The sequence below is a fragment of the Drosophila novamexicana genome, unplaced genomic scaffold (genome assembly GCF_003285875.2).
Source record: "Drosophila novamexicana strain 15010-1031.04,08,12 unplaced genomic scaffold, DnovRS2.1 tig00000008-arrow-pilon, whole genome shotgun sequence".
NCBI lineage: Eukaryota > Metazoa > Arthropoda > Insecta > Diptera > Drosophilidae > Drosophila > Drosophila novamexicana.
The window spans coordinates 5,578,159-5,597,442 of NW_020824765.1; the positions used below are offsets into that span (position 1 = coordinate 5,578,159).

Below are 19,284 nucleotides of genomic sequence, written 5' to 3' on the forward strand. Positions count from 1 at the left end.
CCTGCTTTGTGTTAAACTTTACAGTTTGACAGAATTAGAATACCCTCGATAAGGGTATAATAAGCGAAAGACGCTTTTTATTGAAGTACAACATATCTTAGATTGTAAGTTCCGCAGTTTCGAAGAACATGGATTGTGTTCTTAGTATCAGAAATTTGTAACTTATTTAAATTACATTAGTAATTAATTGAAGTGCAAAGGGCTGGGTAATTTCTTATAACGTGTAAACATGCAAGGCAAATGCAGAGGGGTGTAGAGAGAGTAGGGCTGGGGTCGAGTGTTCCTCTTGTCGGGCTGCACATTTTCGTGGTAGCACTAGAAGCTAGTGCAATGAGAATGAATACCGAGTGCCCCACAAAGTGCGTTGGGACGGGGCGGGACGAGGCGGGGGTTCTGGTTGCCGTGAGGCGGCAGCTAACTCAATTTTCTTTGACTGCAAAGGAAAACTTTTTGCAGCATTTAATTGGAAATCAAAGTGCGTTCTGTAATTCATTTAGCCACTTGCCACTATTGTAGGGGCGGGTGTGGTATGAGGGGGAGGGGAGGGGAGGCGGTAGCTGTTTCCTGCTAAGTTACCGTTGTCGGGTCTGGTAATTGGACACTTTGTCTCGGCGACTAAATAAGCGGCTTTTTTGTACGCCTCGGCCCTAGAACTAAATCAATTTTCCAGTCATGTGACTTTTAAACGAGGCGAGAAATTAGCATAAGCCGAGGGCGGGGGAAGGGAGGGAAGGTGGGGCTAAAACGTCGCTAAGTATGCTATAAAATATCAATTACATTTACAGCTATGTGAAAAGCTCCAAAGAAAAGCCCCAATGGGGCAAGCATGGGGCAAAAGCTAAGCACTTTAAATACTTTCCGCCAGGCAAAGTGTTTGCTTTTAATTGAGTTTTGAGGCCAACTCAATGGACGCAATATCGAAATGCTACCTTTAAGCTGCCAACAGCTGCCAATTAACAGACGGTCAGGCAGATGGATGAAAGAGAGCGGAAGAGGGCGGGGGAGAGGGAGAAGGCAAGACAGAGGCTTGTCAGGTGAGTGGCCAAAAGGTATAAAAGAACAGACTTGTTAATACTCCTTGATGAAGAATACTTGGTATGAAGATATCAGGAATTAAAGCAGAGATTGATATATATATATATATATATATATATATATATATATATATATATATATCATGAACAGCTTCTGAATGTTGCAGATCCATAGATTATGTTTTACTGGAAGTTCGAGATTTATGAATGGAATATAAAACTAATAGCAAGTGCTTGTACTTTTGCCCTTTTTTCTTTCCTAAATACTTTTGCGATTGAAATTTTGGCGTAAGCCTAAGAATTAGCGCTTTAGATATCATATATATATATATATATATATGACTATAGTTTAACACATTTTTAACCAACTCAACAATGCTTATTGGAATAAGGGATATTCAGTTTTTCACGTTTTATCGGGAAGAAAATCTCTATCCTTATAGAAGACCATAAAGCTTTAAGAACTGGCCAAAAAAGTCTAGTTGATTATATAAGATTTTGATAAATGCAATTGAAAAAATCGTTATATATAGCTTAAGATTTATGTATATTTATTGAATCTGCACTTGAGACTCTTACAAGCCGCACGCTCTACACAAATAGACCCCATTTGCCAGCCAATTACAGGGCATTCGCATTTGAATGCAATTTGGCCGGGCAGCCGCAAGCGAATCATCCCAGCGTGCAATTTCATACACAAATCAGACTCAGGGCCAAAGCCATGGCAAATCTCGCAAGCTGAAGTGCAGCAGAGGAAGGAGCTGGGGCAGGGGCAGGGGCAGGGTCAGGCGTGTGATGAGGAACTCCTGAGGCCAATTGCCAATTGGTGGTGGTTGTTTCTGCTGTTGCTGCTTTTGCTCTCGACACTTACCAAGACACGATTCTCCGTTTTATCGCCTTTCGTTTCCAATTTGACCATATACTTGACCAAGATCTTTGTGTGGCGACCCAAAATCGATTTAACGCTTTCTGTCGAAAGAAGAAGAAGAACGTGGTTATTAGCTGGTTTAATTAGTGCAATTATTATTAGCTGGGTTAATTAAAATCAATTGGCAAAAGCAATTAAGCACATGCACCCAAATTGACATCTCGCCATATTTACGGCCATATCTGTATCTATATATCTCTATATAAAGGGTATCTGCACGTAATTGTTGTTATTATTATGCATGCCAATATATTATTACGAGTGTTATATCATAGATGGGTGACAGCACCTCGTATATTGCCTTTTGCCTTTTCAAACCAAAACACGTAGACAATTTTATGAAGGCAACAGAAATAAAACACAATTTGAAATTTCGCTGAGTTTTGCAGCCTTAGCTACCCCCTCCCCCCCCCTCTCTCTCTGCTGCCGCCTCAGTTGGCTAAGCCCCAAGCCCCTCTATTTTCATATACATTTCCAGCTACTTAGCACACACACACACACCCCAACACACACGCACACACGCACACACTCGTACACACAACAATGACGAATTTATTCAAAGTGAGATATTTTCATGTGCATTTGACAATGCCAGCAAAGGTGGGGCGGGGCGGAGCGGGGTCGGAGCTAAGGGGTTGCCGGGGGCAACTTGTGGCACAGAATATTTTGATTGTTGTTGTTGTTGTTGTTGTACGAGCATTATGTCATGCGGCAGGCACGCCAAATCTCAAGTATGCCCGGATGGCACACAGGCACAAGCAGCACAGACAGGGGGAAGCTTGCCGGGAGGAGAGGCGCGGCAGGGTATCAAATAGGCTATGACTCCTTGTCTGGGCATGTGATCCCCAAGGCAAAGCTGGGAAATGAAATGTCAAAGATTTTGGCAGCTAACGACAGCTAAACCGTAAACTCAACTGTAAACCCAAGCCGTAAAAAAATGAAAACATAGTAATAGAAACTTTAATAAATAAATAAACCAACTAATTAACAAGTTTGCTAGTACGAGCGAAAGTAGGGAATAGCTGGGAGAGAACGAGTTACACATAGGTAAAGCCTCTGCAAGGATCTAAAATAAAGAAGAAGAATTTCTACCCTTTAACAAAGAAAGAAATTTACCAGGAATAAAAAAGAGTTACGCATCGCAAATTGTTAATCAGAGATGAAGAAATTAATTATGAGACTTAGGTGCACTATATGCTCTAGATTAACTATAAATAAACCGTTACTATTCTATATATATAGCTCATTTGCATCATACTATACGTAACTCCCATCTGAAGTTTGCCTCTATTATAAGTATCAATACAGAAGTAAAGAAATTGCAATGAATCCAAGCTTATCTTCTATTCTCTACTCCCGCTGTACTGCTTCTTCTTCTTCTATACGCCCCGCCCTAGGGATATATTTGCTATGAATCACCCTCAAGAGAACGATATCGTTAACAGCCGAGGGTCTAAAACAAATTTAATGGTTTTTTTTTCTCGTTATTTTTACGCCTACAAATTCCTTAAACAAATTTGTGGGCTGAAGGGAAAGTGAAAAAGCAAGTTTATATATATATATATATGTGTGTGTATGTATATACATATACAGATGCATGTATGTGTGTAGTTGGCAATGGATTTGCATGGGACATGCCATAAAAGAGCTGCGGGAGCAATTAGGGCCCTGACCACACTCACTAAACGGCCGCAAAATTGTGGCCAAAACGGCAAAGGCAAAGACATTTGACAAACGGGCTTTTGCCTATGGCTGACAACGCGCCTCTAAGTGCCAATTGTGTGTGTTATGAGTAACAACGATTGTTAAGACCTCCAGACACGCACACACCACACACACACACACACACACACACACACACACCTTGTGGCAGGGGCAGAGCCACCCACTGCGGGGCACTTAGAACGGCGCCAGCTATTCCAAAGTAAACTAAAACAAAAAAAACCTAAAAGAAACAAGTTATGGTCGGGTGCCAGCGACTGCGCAATACCCTGTTTACAGTTTGATAACAACTTCACTCAGCCGCAGTCGGTTTAATTCTAAAAGTAGTGACTTTTAAACTGTGACATAAGTTTATCCCACAACATTTCAACTTTCAGCCGTCTCTAGCGAAAACATTGTGCAGCCGATATACCCCTTTTAGCACTTCGTGCAGGGTATAAGCAACTCAGTTCCGCCGCGCAGCGTTGACAATGATAAAGATCGCCATCGTAAGCGTGGAGCATAGCCAGCGAAGCGTCCAAGCGGCAACATTGACAGTTAACTGTGAGCCAGAGCAAAACATTTTGGCTGCCGCTGCTGCCGCTGCTGCTGCTGCTGCGGCTGCTTCTCTTAATTGCAGCAGCAAAAAAAAAAAAAATGTGAATGAACTTTGTTTGACGCTTTTACAGCTGCTGCGGCTCAAAAGCTCGCTCTCGCGCCGTTCTTGCCTACTCCCTCTAGCACATTAGCACGGTAGCCAGAGCTGATTACTTAGTATGTTTGCTGTTCTGTTCTTGCATGCAAGTGCTCATCGGTCGACACTATGTCAATATCACAATGACTCTGTTGATGAGCACACACACGCACACACACGCGAGTAATTGTTTGCGGCAATGAAATAGCATTTGTCGTTGGGATGCAATGCAGAACTCTTAATTCTCTGTAAACTAACAGAATGTTATTAAAATGAATTAAATACATTTAAGAACTTGACGAATTGTGTTCTTTAAATATGCAATGCGCAGTAAATTAACTTTTAAGAATATTCCTTATGGATGGTACATAAAAAGTAACTACAGAAACTTAGAAAAGAACGTAAAATTCATTTTTTTTATTATTTTAAAACGCATTTTATTGCCCCACTTTATCAAACATTTATGTACTTCACTCGACATGCCTTGTGGCACGTTTATGATAGTCTCTTTTAAAAGTAAATGCAATAAAGTTTATTTTCTTGTAACAAGTTTGCAATCACCGACTATTGACAGTGACTGTGACTGCATAATAGCACAGTATAAACATTTCATAGAGCTTACAACTGAATGCAGTAATTCAATGTACATTAAAAGATATTCAATATTCATATAGATATATATAATAAAAAGTTAACAAATTGAGTAGTCTTAAAAACTGTCGCATATTTTCCCCTTCATCCCCTTCAGTTCCAATGCCAATTTTCGTAAAAGTTTTCCTTGAAAAAGAGTTCTTTGTAAGCACCAACAACAGTTTTTGTACTATAAAAGATTGGAACGTAAACAGATCTGACATCAAAATAGCTGTTATTCGCTGAACTTTTACTGTTATTCCATATATGTATGTATGTATGTGTATTTTTGTCTGGCCCGCGAGATTTTATTAGTCATTTGGCAAGCAGACATTTGCCCGATACACGAAATGTACCCTACAGCAATTACGTTGGCCATGTTCCCATTCGAGCTCATAATTACCTGTGCAGCCGTCTCGCAGTCTCGACTTCATTTCCGCTTAAAGGAAATTTAACTTTAATTGCGAACTGTGGTCAATTTCGGTTCGGTTCGGTTCGACGTTTTGATAAGACACAGGTCAAGCGCGACGATGAAACGATACCTTTTCGATACTTTATCTCTTGTGTGGGGTCAAAGAACCGATGCTGCAGCAAGCTCGAAATAAGTTTTTCTCATCTGGATAGCATATTTTGCCAGCTTAACAACATTGACAGCATGCCAAGTGAGCGGGGAAAGGGGGGCGGGGAAGCACACGATAAGTGTGACCCAATTTGGCAAAGTTTTGTTGCTGCTGCTGTTAGTATATATACACATACATGTGTGTGTGTATACATTTTTGCAGAGATTACACGAGTTCAAAATACTCAGCTACAAGTGCAGCTGTGGGCGTGTCTCTGGCTGTCTGCGTGTGTGTCGCCGTGTCTGAGCCTTTTATTAAAACACTTGTGTGTGTGTGTGTGTGTGTAGTTAGTTGATTGTGCACTCTTTTTGTTGCATCTAGATACACACTCGCAAATGCGAACGTGTCGTGTTAGCAGCACAAAGGCTGTCAAAACTCAGTGAAGAACTAAATGAATATGAGACTTAAATCGGTTGTACAGTTTGACAGCAACTGCACGCAATGGCATAGAGAAGCAAATGCTTACATGGTTCTGTACACATGTATGCCAAGTCAAGCTTAAAAGCTTCTTGTTTGCAAAGGATTAGGCACAGCGCAGCCCAAATATAGACACGATTACGCACACATAGACACCTACATATAATTGTGAACACACACACACACACACATACACAGAGTATTCTTACAAGTACGTATTTGAAGTCGAAAAGAATGCGACAATCGCTTTCAATCTTTGCAAAAACAACAAACAATGGGCAAGGCCTCTGCCGCGGCTGCTTATGCTAACGGTACAATCAAAGCTGTAGCTGAAGCCAAGCGCAGCAGCAGCAGCAGCAACAGCACAAAAGAAAGTTAAACGAAGATTTTTATTTTCGTTTTCTTTACACACAACTTTGTGATTACTTTACGTTATGTTAATTATATTTGCACAATGGAGCAGCGGGGGCGAGAGAGAGCGAGGAAGTGGGAGAGAGTGGGCGGCAGGCAGACAGACAACAGACAACAGACCGACCGGCGGCTATTGCCATTTACTTTCGCGCATTATTAACAGCTGTCATTGTTTTTGCTGCTGTTAACATGGACAGGCAGACAGCTGTGCGCTTGCCGCCTCTGTTAAGACTGTAAACAATTAACTGACCCTGAAGATGTTAAGCACAGCAGAGACGCTGTTAAAGTGTTTGCTTTTGTTCTAATTGCTGTAAATCTATTTTAAGCTGCCTTTGTAAATTCCAGTGGGCGAGCGCTTCAATTTATATGACCTCAAAACGCAGTTATTTTTTGTGCGAATTCGGACGTTGAGCTTTCAAGCCACGCACACATTGTTCAAGCCATAGAAAGCGACAGGTTATCCACCTGCTCTCTCGCACACTCTCACCCACTCTCTACCCATCATTTTTTTCTTTCTTCCTATCCACCAAATACAAAAGTGGAGCACAGCACAGTGCGGCTGGCCAGCAGCGGGTCAGGGATGCGACTGAGTGAGCACTGCAGCAGGCAGGCGTGCCTCATTAGCGTCACTTGTTGTTGTTGTTGTTGTTAGGTGACACAATTTCACCCGACCTCAAAATAGAGCACAGCTCATGAGCTTTTTTTAGAGTTTGGTTTTTATATATTATTTTGGTGTTGGTGTCAATTCTGCGCGCTTTTGTGTCGCTTCTTTTAAGCCGAGATGCTGTCAAACGGGTTCTCAGTTCCCCACCAACTTTCAATCCACCCAAATTGTCGCTGCGAATGCAAAATGTGTGCATGTGTGTGTGTGTGTATGTGTGTGTTTGTGTTTGTGTTAATGAGACGCAAGATGCAGGCAGGATAACTGGAAATGGAGCAAGACGGGAAACTGGCACAAACATGCTCAACATATAGAGTGTGCGAGAGAGGGAGAGAGAGATATACAGAGAGAGAGTAAAAGTAACAGAGGGAGAGGCTAGTTAGCTGTTAGCACTAATTGCATACAATTTGCCGTTAGTTGCATTGCAAATGAGCAGACGTTTAATTGGCAGCATGAATTATTGAGCGGGTGCATTTATTGGCCAGCAAGTGGGTCATTCAGGGGTCACACACACACACACACACACACACACACACACAACACTTATGGCCTTCACTGGCCGAGCCCATCCAATAAATTTCCATAGTTTTGCATTTTTGGCTGGAAGGCAGACCCAATAAAAAAGAAGTGAATCCATTAATTTCGGGCAAACTCGTTTTTTCCTATTGCCACAGAGTTGTGGCAAATAACTGTGTGAATCAAAAGCAAACTTCGAGTCAATTTTACAATTATAAATACAAAAGAAGTAAAACTAAAAAAGCTACTCGTTTAGTTCAAGAGTTTAGTAATCAAAAGGATAGTTTGCGATTAACCACATAAATAGTTCAATGTCCAGAACCCGTCGAAATTGTGCCTTAATTTACGACAAAAACAGTTATAAACTGACTAAGCAAAGTTGGGTTATCTATTTCTCAATATACTAGTTTATTGTGTGCGTATAAGAGCTGAGTATAAGCATCAGAATAACTGTTAAAAGGGAAGTGTGACCAGTAATTAGCAATAAATCAGCCAGCCAAGCATTAGAGTGGCCATAAAACGGCAAAAAGTTAGCAGGCAATAATTATTGCAGCGATAACTAAATTTAAAATTTATAAATAAAAACGTACAGGAAAGGGTATTTAGAATCTACATAAACGAATTGGGCAACACTGATAAGACTTATACGATTTGGCGCATAAAAAAAACAACAATAATTAGTGCTGTAAAATGTTGAACAAGTCAATTTCCGTTGAAAAGAGGTGCAGCAGCAGCAGCAGCTCCGGACGTTTGTTGTTTTATGACGTGCGAAAAAGTACCCCCCCCCCCTCTCCCCTCCCACTCTCTGGTATGCTGGTCAGCGAGTGTTACGAGCGTTATCAAAGTATGACGCATTCATGAGTCCGTGTAAAACTTGCATTGAGTACAAGGAATGTATCTTTGTATCTTTTATTAGGCATGCATGCAGTATATTCACCTTTGTCTTTGGTTTTTCTCACCACGTCGCGTATCTGCAGCTCGATAATGCGACGCAAATATTGATCGATGTGATTCATCATTTCGTTTGTGTACATTTTGTTCACATTCACAAAATTAATACAAATAACAATAACAATAATAATAATAATAACGAAAACAATTACGAATCGCGCCCCTTGGGCCCCGATTTTGAGAGAGAGAGAGTTACGTAGACTCTGCCAGGCACTAGGCTGCGGCCGCGTCGAATTCAGAACTGAGGCGAAGTGCGACAACTGCGATCGCTTCTTATCAGCACATTGCGCTTATCAGACTATTCCCAATTGGGAACGTGAGCGAGCGAAGCAGAAGAGCGAGCGAGCGAGAGAAAGATAGAGAGAGAGAGAGACTGCAACGTGTGTTGGGTGTGACCGTAAGGTGTGCAGTGCACTGCACAACACGGTTTTAATTTTTTATATAGACAACACTTTTTTTTTCATTGAGAGTAAAGAAATTCGATGTAAACTAAAGCCGCGATTAAGGTTACACAAGATCTGGATCTAACTGTTAATTAAATTATAATATTGCATTAAGTTGCAATATTTTAAAAGAAGATATCTCCCATTGCATACCAGATCTCTATTTTCTTACCTTCTGGGATCACAGAAGATTTCTATTAAATTGTCAAATTATCAAAAGAAAAATATAATTTTAAATTCTAGAAGTCTTAAGTTTGTGTTTATATTTGAACTCTTCAAAACAATTTCGAATTCTTGCAGGTTCTTTCCAACATTTTAGTTAACATATGAACTTTCCATCTATATTCCGCTTATGCCAGTGAATTCGGCATAGTCTTGAGCTCGGATTTTGCCAGGAAATTATTGCATAACTGAGTTTTAAACCTATTAAACAACAACTTAACTTATTTATGGATAAGGAATTTCTTTGTTCGTACATATGGCTCTTCAAAGAGATGAATGTATAAGTCGAAAGTGGTATTGTGCCTGTATATAGGAATACTATGTGTCTCAGTATTCTCAGTTGTCCTTAATAGTTCGCGAAGCACAACCTTGGAAGAATATTTTCCAAAAACTTTGCATATAGACGTCATCGCAAGAACCTCCACCGGAAATTGGTTAACGCTTGACAGCGCTTCAGAGCGCGACGAACGTGAAGAGTCAACAAACAACAACAAACAGCAAGTGGCAACAACAACAGCAACAACAACAACAAATGGAACGTTAACAAATGCCACACCGAATCAGAGTCCACTTACAGTTTGAGAGCAACTGCCTAGGCTGGCAATTTTCATCAAGTTCGTTGGCATTCGCGCTAATTTGATTTGAGTGCAATGACAGGAGCCGCAAGAACCAGACCCAGCACCTCGCAAACCCTCCCCCCCTTCCCCACGCTACCACGCCCACTAGCCAGCCCCTTGTCAGAGTGTGTGCGTCTTGAGCCTGGGCCCAGGTGCAACATTTGCTGCGCCCGCTGTGCGCGCAGTTGGCTTCCAATTAGCCATAGTCCAATTAGACCAGCGCATGCCACTTGATGCTCGTAACTTAGGCAAATGTTTTTAGTTTCGATTTTGGAATTGGAATTTGGAGCAACTTGATGCATTGACAATTTTATTTATGTGCCACAAACAACGAATTGTTGTTGCAGCTGCGCGCCGCCCCCCAAAGAAAATGCCAGCGTGAAAATCAAATGAAAATAAACTCGAGGCGCTACCAGAAACTCAATTGGCCGTCTGATTTATGCCAAATGTGTGCGAGTGTGTGTGCGAGTGTGTATCTCTGTGTGTCTGTTATTCCAACTTAAAGCACACTTTAGACACCTGCCGACTGTCGATTAATCAACGGCATCAAGTTAATCACGAGTCATTCAGATAACGAGCGAGCCCTAATCATAGTTAAGTAATTCAGAAGTCGCCACAAAATATGATATGATAGGAATAACAGTTAGCAAATGTTACGCCCGGGGGAAAAACAAAATGATGAACAGAATGTTGTTAAATAAAAATTGCTCTCTCACATATTATTTCAATGCTAGCTGCATTTTTACGAGCAGTAAAATGTGAATTCCACAAATGAGCGTGGAAAATGGGTGATAAGCTAGAGAATGTAACTGAGCTTTTATTATCTAATTAGATTCATGCATTCATCTCCAGCTAGAGACAATTTAAAACTCGCTTTGCAAGTTCCACGTATTTTGCAGAATCCACCAACACGAGCGGAAAAGAGATGAAACATTTGCAATTGAAGTGCATTTTCAACCTCGCCTATATCAACAATAATAAACAAAAACTAATTGAAGAACTAATTGCTGTTGCACAAACTTGTTTATTTAGTATAAACAATTATAAACAATTGTGGAAGAAACTTAAATGCATTTATGCAAATTCTTGCACATACATGCATATATATTTCCTTCGAGATAATTATTATGTTAATAATTAAGTTGTTGTTGTTGCTGGCAGCTGCCTCTACAATTTCCCCGGCTGAAACGAGGAATCGCTTTAAATGACAAACAGACTCTGACTAACTGCAATATTCCAATAAGAACAAACACACACACGCACACAGATTTGTGCACTGGCATTGCAAATGTGTCTGTTTGTGTATTTTGTTTATCGCGCAGTTATAAAGCTCATAAATGCTTTTTTTTATTATTTGTTGTTGTTTTTATTGTTGTTATTATTTATTAATGTTCCTTCTACTTTCTGTTTTGCAGCGCTCAACTGAATTTCAGCTCAATTAAATATCATCGCACGAGCAATTAACAAGCAAACGTTCGCAAGCAACGCATGCTCGACTAGCAGATACCCAGTAGCACACAATTCATGAGAAGCGCGTAGAAGGGTGATTTAATGTTATTCTTTTCTCTTTCTTGCATCCTATTTATTTCCCCTCTCGCTCTCTCTGTCATTCCTCCTTTAAATATCGATGCTCTTTCCCCTATATACAACTAGATATACCCAATTGATGCAATGCTTAATGAGTACAGGGTATAAGGAGGCAAGCAATGCGAATGAATATGAATTAAACACACGCACACTTCGGCATGTGCGTAGACTATGCAAGCTGCAGTTGGAAAGTGAGTGCTCCGAGCATCTCAAACTGTTCCAGTGTAGATTAGGCAAGGGGGTGGGCGGGTGGTGTGTCGTGTTCGTGTCACATTGCGGCAAAGCGGAAGTGCGCCGGGCGAGAGGCAAACGTCAAGAACAAAACATAAAGCGACAATGCCGAAAACAAAAACAACGCAGCAGAGGGGATGCAAGGGGGTGGGGGGGTGTAGAATGTGCAAGCAGTTATATGCAAAACAAAGAAGAAGAGCGTGGGGTGGGGTGTGTGTAAAGAGTTTACAGTTGCGATTACGATAACAATAACGATAACAACAACGATTACTCACCATTGAGGTCCTTGGTTAATTGCGAGCGCGTCGACATTTTGACTGGTTGCCCAAAAATAATTGTTATTGTTGTTGTTGTTTATAAGTTTGCGGCGAAAGTGGCAGCAATTTGGCAGCGAGCGAAAATGAAGTCAAACAGGAATAACCACAAGGCGGCACAGGCCTTTGCGGGCGGAGGCGGTGGCTGCGGCGGCGGCGGCGGCGAATTGCGTGCTGTGTGCAAGGCGAAAAGGGCCCAAGTTTGTTGTTGTTGTGGCTGTTATTGTTGTTGTTGTCGAAGCGATTTCAAGCGCGAGTCGCCTCGCATAAAACTGGATTTCAGGCCGGACTACGGACGTTTAAGAACAGGAACAGCCTTAAATTGTTGCTCGCACATTTTTCGCAACGGTTTTCCTCATCGTTTAACACAGATGCACAATTTTTTTTTTTATTTCGTTTTTTATACACACACACTTTTCACGGTTTTCCACCCTCGTTGGGGGATCGGTTGGTCTAGCTGATTTCCTCTGCTAACAATTGTTGTGGCTTAAGCTAACTATTCTAATGGATATTATATATGATTTGTTTAAATGCTTTATCAATTCGTTTTATTTGAATGTTTTGATTATTTGCTTTGGAATTCTTGGATTTCGTTTTGGTTTTTGTTTTTTTTTTTGCCGCATTCGCTTTTTAAATAATTCGTTGGCAACGTACAAATTGAACACTTGTGGTGTTAACTGTGTGGCGCTGCTAGCAATTGACTTAATGCGCCGCACAGTTAATTTATTTGACTAACAATGTTTTGCAGTGGTTTGCAAAAATTGTGCTTAAAAATTAATGTAAAAATTATGCGCGCTGGCACCGCGAACAGCACACACGACTAATGAAAAGCGTTGGGTCTACTAATTAGTGTGACCAGTTGGCGCAAGCCACAAAAATGTGCAAAATGCATCATAAGAAAATACCAAACAGCTGTTGTTCTAAACATGTAAGAAAAATCCATTTCACAATGAAGATCACTTTATAGCTGTAGTTTAGTCAAATTGACTTTCATTTGAGCTATTGAAAGTTTGTTTGTTCAGTTCAAATGTTTTTATTTATTAAAGTGCACTGGCAGCCCTAGAATTTGAGTGCTGTAAATGGTGCACCGAAAGTAACTTTACAACACTCAACTTGCCGCACGCTGAATGGCGCTTGAACCTAACACTAAAAGAGGAAGCAAATATCAGTTGAGCAGACAACATTTGGAGCGCAAAAATGGCAAATGTGCGCTGTTTGCAGAAAGTGATACGCATACAAAAGTTTGTGCTCCCACTCAGTAAGTAAATTATCAATTAAGCCACAACTGTTAACACACCATACCAAAGACGCGCGCGCCTCGGCATTTCACAATTCGCAATTCGCCCCTACGCATACATTACGAAAGACGTGCGAGATTGGCATTCAAAGCGAACAGCTGTTTTTTTTTTTTCTCGGTCCGACTTATACGTCAGGGGGGGAATGGATAAAGCAAATGCTGCCGCTGCCGGTTGCCAGCTTATTTAGAATTTTCCGTTTAAAGTCAAAGTTAAAAGTATTAAAAAAAAGTTAAAAAAAAAACTCCTAGAAACTAGTGTAAATTAAACAGCATATGAAAATGGATACGGTAACAGAAGCCGAGAACCTGCTGCGTCTCATCAAACGGATGCTGCTCGAACGCGACTACGACGGCGTCAAAATGCTCTTCCAGAGTCCCACAGTCTTTGCGGAAATCGAACCGCACATGGCCGCCATTGCCATGGAGCTATACAATGAGATCTGCGCTCCGACGTTGACGGACGACACGAATGTGGATGATGCGCCGCTCTTCGATTGCGTCAACGAGCTGCTGAAGATTGTGGCCAGCTATGCGCCACTGCATCCGTTCATGCTGGAGCTGATGGAGAAGATCGAGGAGAGCAGCAGCATTGCCATATTCTCGGCCTATCTGCGCGCCCTGCAGGTGGTGCTGCTGCGCCAGGGCAGCGCCAAGCCGCAGGCCATCGAATGGTGTCTGTCGTCGGTGGTGACGCGTGTCCGTGAGCTGCCGCTGCCGGACTATCTGAGCGAGGGCTACGACGAGCAGCAGGCCCATTTGCTCGAACAGGAGCAGCAAATTGAGCAGCTGATGGCCCACTACATCACCATCGATCTGTGCTACGAGCCGCTGCTGAAGGCGGTGCTCCAGCAGGATGCGCGTGCTCCGATCTTTCGCGATTGCGGCCTGAATCGCCGCAATGTGCTCACCTGCTTTCTGCTGCAGCTGCTGGGCAAGCCGTTGGCCCTGCTGGAGGTGAGCAATGTGCCCAAACGACTGCTGCAGCCGGGCCAGGCGCACACCTGCACGCCCAGTCCATGGCGCCTGCGGCCGGAGCTGACGCAACAGAACTATCTGCTGGCCCGGGCCAATGCGGGCAAGACACAGACCTATGTGCAGCAGGTGCAGCACACGCTGACCTCGGACATCACACGGCTGCTGGGCGATCCCTACTATTTGCTGGGCCTGGTCGAGCAGCGCGCACGCTGGAAACGTCGCCTAGACGCCGCCAACGGCGTCTACGAGATGAGCAGCCACAATATGTTCCTCATCGATGACAAACTGCCGCTGCCCGCCCTCGCCATGTACTACCATGCGCTGCTCGTGGGCCAATTGCTGCCGGCGACGGCGCCCAAGATCTATGCGCCGCTCTTTCTGTTCGAGTCGAGCCTGTATTTGGTGGCCGTGCTGCTGGAGCAGCCCGAGCCGCCGCTGCAGCACTGCGGACTGCGCCTCAACGATTACATGCTCAGCATTTTGACGGAGCCCGTGCCGCAGCGCTCGCTCGATCTGGAGGTGCACAAGCGCTACTGCGAGGCGCTGTGCAAGATCACCGGCTACTCGCCGCAGGAGCCGCTGCGTCAGCTGGGTCTGCAGGTGTTGCACCACTATATACTCGCCTTCGAGGATGCGGCCAAGTACTTTATATTGAAGAATCTGCTAGAAACGCTGCAGCATGACGGCATCTTGGGCTATTTGGCGGGCATGTACAAGGATCTGGTTGCCGCCGCCTTGGAGAAAGAGGCGCCGCTCAGGGATGTCTATAGCGGCATCAAGTTTCGCTCCATGCTGCTCAGGTGCGTCTGTGTGCTGCCGCAGGATGTCAAATCGGATCTGCTGCTGCACTCGGTCAGTCTGTCCAATGCGCTGAATATTCTACGCTACTTTGCCATGGCCGACCTCGAGAATCGGACGGGCTTCTGGCATGCACTGCCCGAGATTGAGGAGCGTCTGCTGCAGCCTCTGGGCAAGGCGCTCAACTTCTCGCTGGCCCACTACAAGGCGTACAGGGAGCGTGTGCGCAACGGCCAGAGTGCCTCCGACGATGAGCTTATGCAGAAGCAGCTCAACATGCTCGCCGTCAACATCAGCAACAGCGGCATGGGCGGCGAGGGCGAGGGCGACGGCAGCTTGCCGGACATTGGACGCGAGGAGAAGCTCGAGGTGCTGGCCGGCTCCATAACGGGCCTGGAGTCGCTGCGCGTGCTCTATCTGCTGGCCAGCGACAATCTCGAGCAGAGCATCGCAAGGCGCAAACAGGCTACGGCAACGCCCACGCCCACGCCCACAGCCATGGAACTGGAACTGGAGCAGCGCTAGGCAGAAAACCCCGAATCCAACCACCCAGCATATATTTTTATGTTTATATCTGAAAGCGTAATGAAAACGAAATTTATCTGACCAATTGTTTGGCCTTGGATTTAGTTTTGTTGTGGCTCTGGGGCTTTTCGGCCAGCAGGTGTTAATTGCCCAACAAGCTGGGGCCAGATGAGCTGGCGCTTTTGTGCTCCAAATGGTGTTAATTAATTACGCAGCAGACGCTTTGCTTGCTTTTCGCGACCCCCAATGTCATTTGTACCTAATTGCAATTAGAAACTAGAGGGTTGAGCAGGGGACAAGCGCGTGTTTACAGAATGTTTGTCACTTAGATTTGGACTGGTTTAACTTAAGCTCAAGAATGTCAAAGCAACTTTAAGCTTTGCTTGGAAACAATTAAAGCAAACTTAAAGCTAAAAGCTTTAGTTAAATATATGCTTTAAGAATATCAGAAATGTCAAAGCGACTTAAAGCTTTACCAGGAAACAATTAAAGCTCGCTTAAAGCTCGAAGCTTTTGTTAACTACGTACTTTAAGAATATCAGAAATGCCAAAACAAGTTCAAGCTTTGCCTGGAAATAATTAAAGCTCACTAAAGCTCGCAACAATTAAGTTCTCCTAAGGTCCCTATCTTCTCTTCTGATAAAATGATTAAGTTTTTCTCGAATTCATTTAATCGAAACCCTTTACAGATGCTCAGGGCTGCTGGCTAGCCGCCATATGCAGCAGCGGAACAGCGGCAACTTTTCACACACTTCATCAGCAGCAGCAGGAGCTGCGTTCAAAATTAAAGCCCGCCTGCAGTTTGAGACGCAGCTATGCCAAAGACAGCGACAAGCTTGAGGAGTTTCGGGCGCGCGAAGAGCAACGCGAACGGGAACGCGATGCAGCCGAGCAGAAACCGGGCGCACAGCCAGGTGCGGTTGGAGGCACCACCGGAGCAGGCGGAGAGCAGGGCAAACAGAGCGCAGAGCAGGCGGCCAAGCAGGCCAAGGTGGATGGCATACGCAGCCGCATATTAGATGCCGCAATGCTGCATGTGCCACAGCACGGCTGGAGCAAGCAGGCGATTGTCCAGGGCGCCGAGGAGTGCGGCCTGCCAAGCGTTGTTCACGGCATGTTTCCCGAAGGCGGCTTTGCGCTCGTCTCGCACTTCAACGGCAAGTGCAACGCAGAGCTGGTGCAGTGCCTGCAAAAGCAGACAGACAATGGCGAGAAGGAGGTGAACGATCCGCTTGATTTTCTCGTACAGGCCGTGCGCCAGCGTCTGGAAATGATTGAGCCATACAAGAGCCAGTGGCCGCAGGCCATGGCGTTGATTGCCCAGCCGCAGAATGCATCCACAGCGCTGGCGCAGGTGCTGACGCTGGTCGATGACATCTGCTACTATTCCGGCGATCGTTCCGTGGACGTAAGTGGCGCCCAACCCACTCGCTGATAGCTTCTACTCAACTAATCCCCATTAATGAATCGTCCACAGTTTGGCTGGTACACGCGACGCATTGGCTTGGCCACAATCATGAAAATGACAGAGCTCTACATGCTGCAGGACACTTCGCCGGGCCATGCACAGACGTGGGAGTTCCTCAAGAACCGCATGGACGAGGCCGTACAGCTGCAAATGGCCCTGGCCCAGACCGAGGGCATGACGCACACATTTCAACGTTCCTTCAACTCGGCTTTCATAACGGTGCGAAAGTCCACCTTCTTTTACTCACTTAGAACTAATCTTAACTGTCTTCTGTTTCCAGGCGCGAAACATACTCGGACTGGGCTATGGCCGCCATTAGCAAACGCCCAAAAACCAGCGAAAGTCCAAAGAACAGGAGAGTGTTGTATAAAAAGAAATATATATATACAAAGATTTATACCTATAAACCCTCATAATATACCTGATATATGTATACTTTTAGATTGTTGTTCCAGCGGGTCGATATTTTGCATTGGCAGCTGCGTTTATGCCTTGTTCCAATCGCGATTAGAGAGATTAAAGAGTATGGAGAGGATTAATATTACCCGGCTATATTCTTAAAAATTATTTTTTATAAAAACTTTAAAATGTGCACATTAGCTTTCGCTCATTTTTCAACTAATAATTATTTTTTAAATCGATAAAAAAAGGTCTCAAAATAGTTTTCTATTAATTTAACAGCAAAGATCTTATATGCACTTTATACAACATTATCACAATTATATAAAATTTTAAACAATTTCTAATCACGTTTGGGTAACACGACATAAACGTAGCTATTAATTATAGTTGGAATGTAAGAGCTCTTTAATCTGTACAAATATTAAATCCAGCTAAACTGGGTCTAACTAATTAGTGTACTTATGATGGGATGAAGGGAATTGAATATGAGGGGAAGGATGCGATATTTGTGTAATCTAAATATAGTTCGCTTAATTAAACTTGTTAAACATATTAGCTCAAATATGTAAGTCATTGAAATTATATCAATTTATTTGCTTTAATAGAACTGGAAGGAGACATTCGCGCTTTTGTAAAGTATTTCTTGCACTGGATGGGTATGAAGAGCCGCAATGATATGGAAATATCCTGTTCCTATGGAAATTACAGGCTTGATCTTAATGAAACTATGCAGAGTTTTTCATTTAAAGTGTAAGCAGGATATAAGTTTAAGGCAGCCGGCTAATTGTCATAGATTCTATTAGTTAACAATTCATTTGTCATCAGGTCCAAATCTCACCTATAGCTACTATATTATGTACAAATACAAAGGTAATCAAATTTAAGTTGGTTTAAGACCTAAACTAAGCAAATTACCAAATCAGTTAACTATATCATGTAACAGCTCAAAGGAACGATCGATCAGTTGAAAATCCATAGCTTATCTGCATTGACTTTGCCAGAACATTTATGATTTGCCGCTATAAAAGGCACTTTTTAGTCTTTTTTGACTAACAAATTGTGGTTTATTCTTGATTTTTTTATAACACAACTATGAAACGCGCACTGGTAAGGCGCTGCGCGGGACTATTGCTGACTGATCATACGTGGAAAAAAGGTTGTCTACTGGACATTGGAAAGGTGCGCTTGTAATGTATGCTGCGCCGAGCTATCGGTTTGCTCACTCCTGGCCCGCTTTGCACCGGACGGTGCCAATCGGGCGCGCACGGGCAGCACTTTTTCTGGCACCGGATATCGGGATTTCCAAGTCCAGGTGTCCTCCTCTTGTATGGGATCCATATATGGCGCTGGAATGTCACAATTGATTTCGTTACGCCGGTTAGCCTGGTTTCGAGCCTTCTCCAGATGTAGTTGTTGTTGTTTCTGATGCCAGGCAGAAGTTGACAGCATGCGCAGCTGTTTATCGCCGGACGCCTGGTTGGCTGTGTTACCTCTGCGCTTGTTGCCCCTTTTGACGTTGGTTTTGGCAGCCACCACATAGGAATACAATTCGGATATGTCCTTGCACAGATCTGTATGCTTGATTGGCTTGCGGTTGGGCGACGGATAGGGATACAGGAGCTTGTAGTCCCCTCTGTTCGGTCCGTGGCAGCGATCCGATAACTGTCGCACCGGACAGAGCGGACATGCATAGGGTATTGGCGCACAGGGCGTCCATTCCATGCGGCAGCAGTGTTGGCACATTTCCTAGCTCTGTTATTAAAAAAAAACCGGAACTTTTAAGAAAATTGCCAAACGATTTCTATGTGGGGGACCTTTCGAATTTTGTGCCTGAACGACAAA

The 19,284-nt window shown here is 43.6% G+C and overlaps 3 protein-coding genes across 6 annotated transcripts in view; 2 read left to right on the forward strand and 1 right to left on the reverse strand.

Moving 5' to 3' along the window:
• LOC115771381 (F-actin-uncapping protein LRRC16A) overlaps positions 1-12,551 on the reverse strand; it is a 30,389-nt gene extending 17,838 nt beyond the window's left edge. For 2 of the 4 annotated variants that reach the window (XM_030717084.1, XM_030717076.1), the window contains exons 1-2: positions 11,939-12,551; positions 1,906-2,003 (exon numbers count right to left, since the gene is read on the reverse strand). In XM_030717084.1, coding sequence (XP_030572944.1) covers positions 1,906-2,003; positions 11,939-11,975 — 135 coding nt within the window. In that variant the 5' untranslated portion in view covers positions 11,976-12,551. Of the gene's footprint in view, positions 1-1,905; positions 2,004-8,549; positions 8,662-11,938 lie in introns of those variants that run through there. The other 2 variants (XM_030717069.1, XM_030717093.1) reach the window with 2 other exon arrangements.
• A 557-nt stretch (positions 12,552-13,108) lies between these two features.
• LOC115765195 (ubiquinone biosynthesis protein COQ9, mitochondrial) lies at positions 13,109-19,213 on the forward strand. The gene is made up of 4 exons (XM_030708660.1): positions 13,109-13,235; positions 16,262-16,980; positions 17,050-17,259; positions 17,321-19,213. The coding sequence occupies exons 1-4, from the start codon at positions 13,175-13,177 to the stop codon at positions 17,357-17,359; spliced, it is 1,029 nt and encodes a 342-aa protein (XP_030564520.1). The 5' UTR covers positions 13,109-13,174; the 3' UTR covers positions 17,360-19,213.
• On the forward strand, positions 13,439-15,657 carry LOC115765117. The gene has a single exon (XM_030708548.1). It carries the CDS (start codon positions 13,548-13,550, stop codon positions 15,570-15,572), a length of 2,025 nt encoding a protein of 674 aa, XP_030564408.1. The 5' UTR covers positions 13,439-13,547; the 3' UTR covers positions 15,573-15,657.
• Positions 19,214-19,284: the final 71 nt, after the last annotated feature.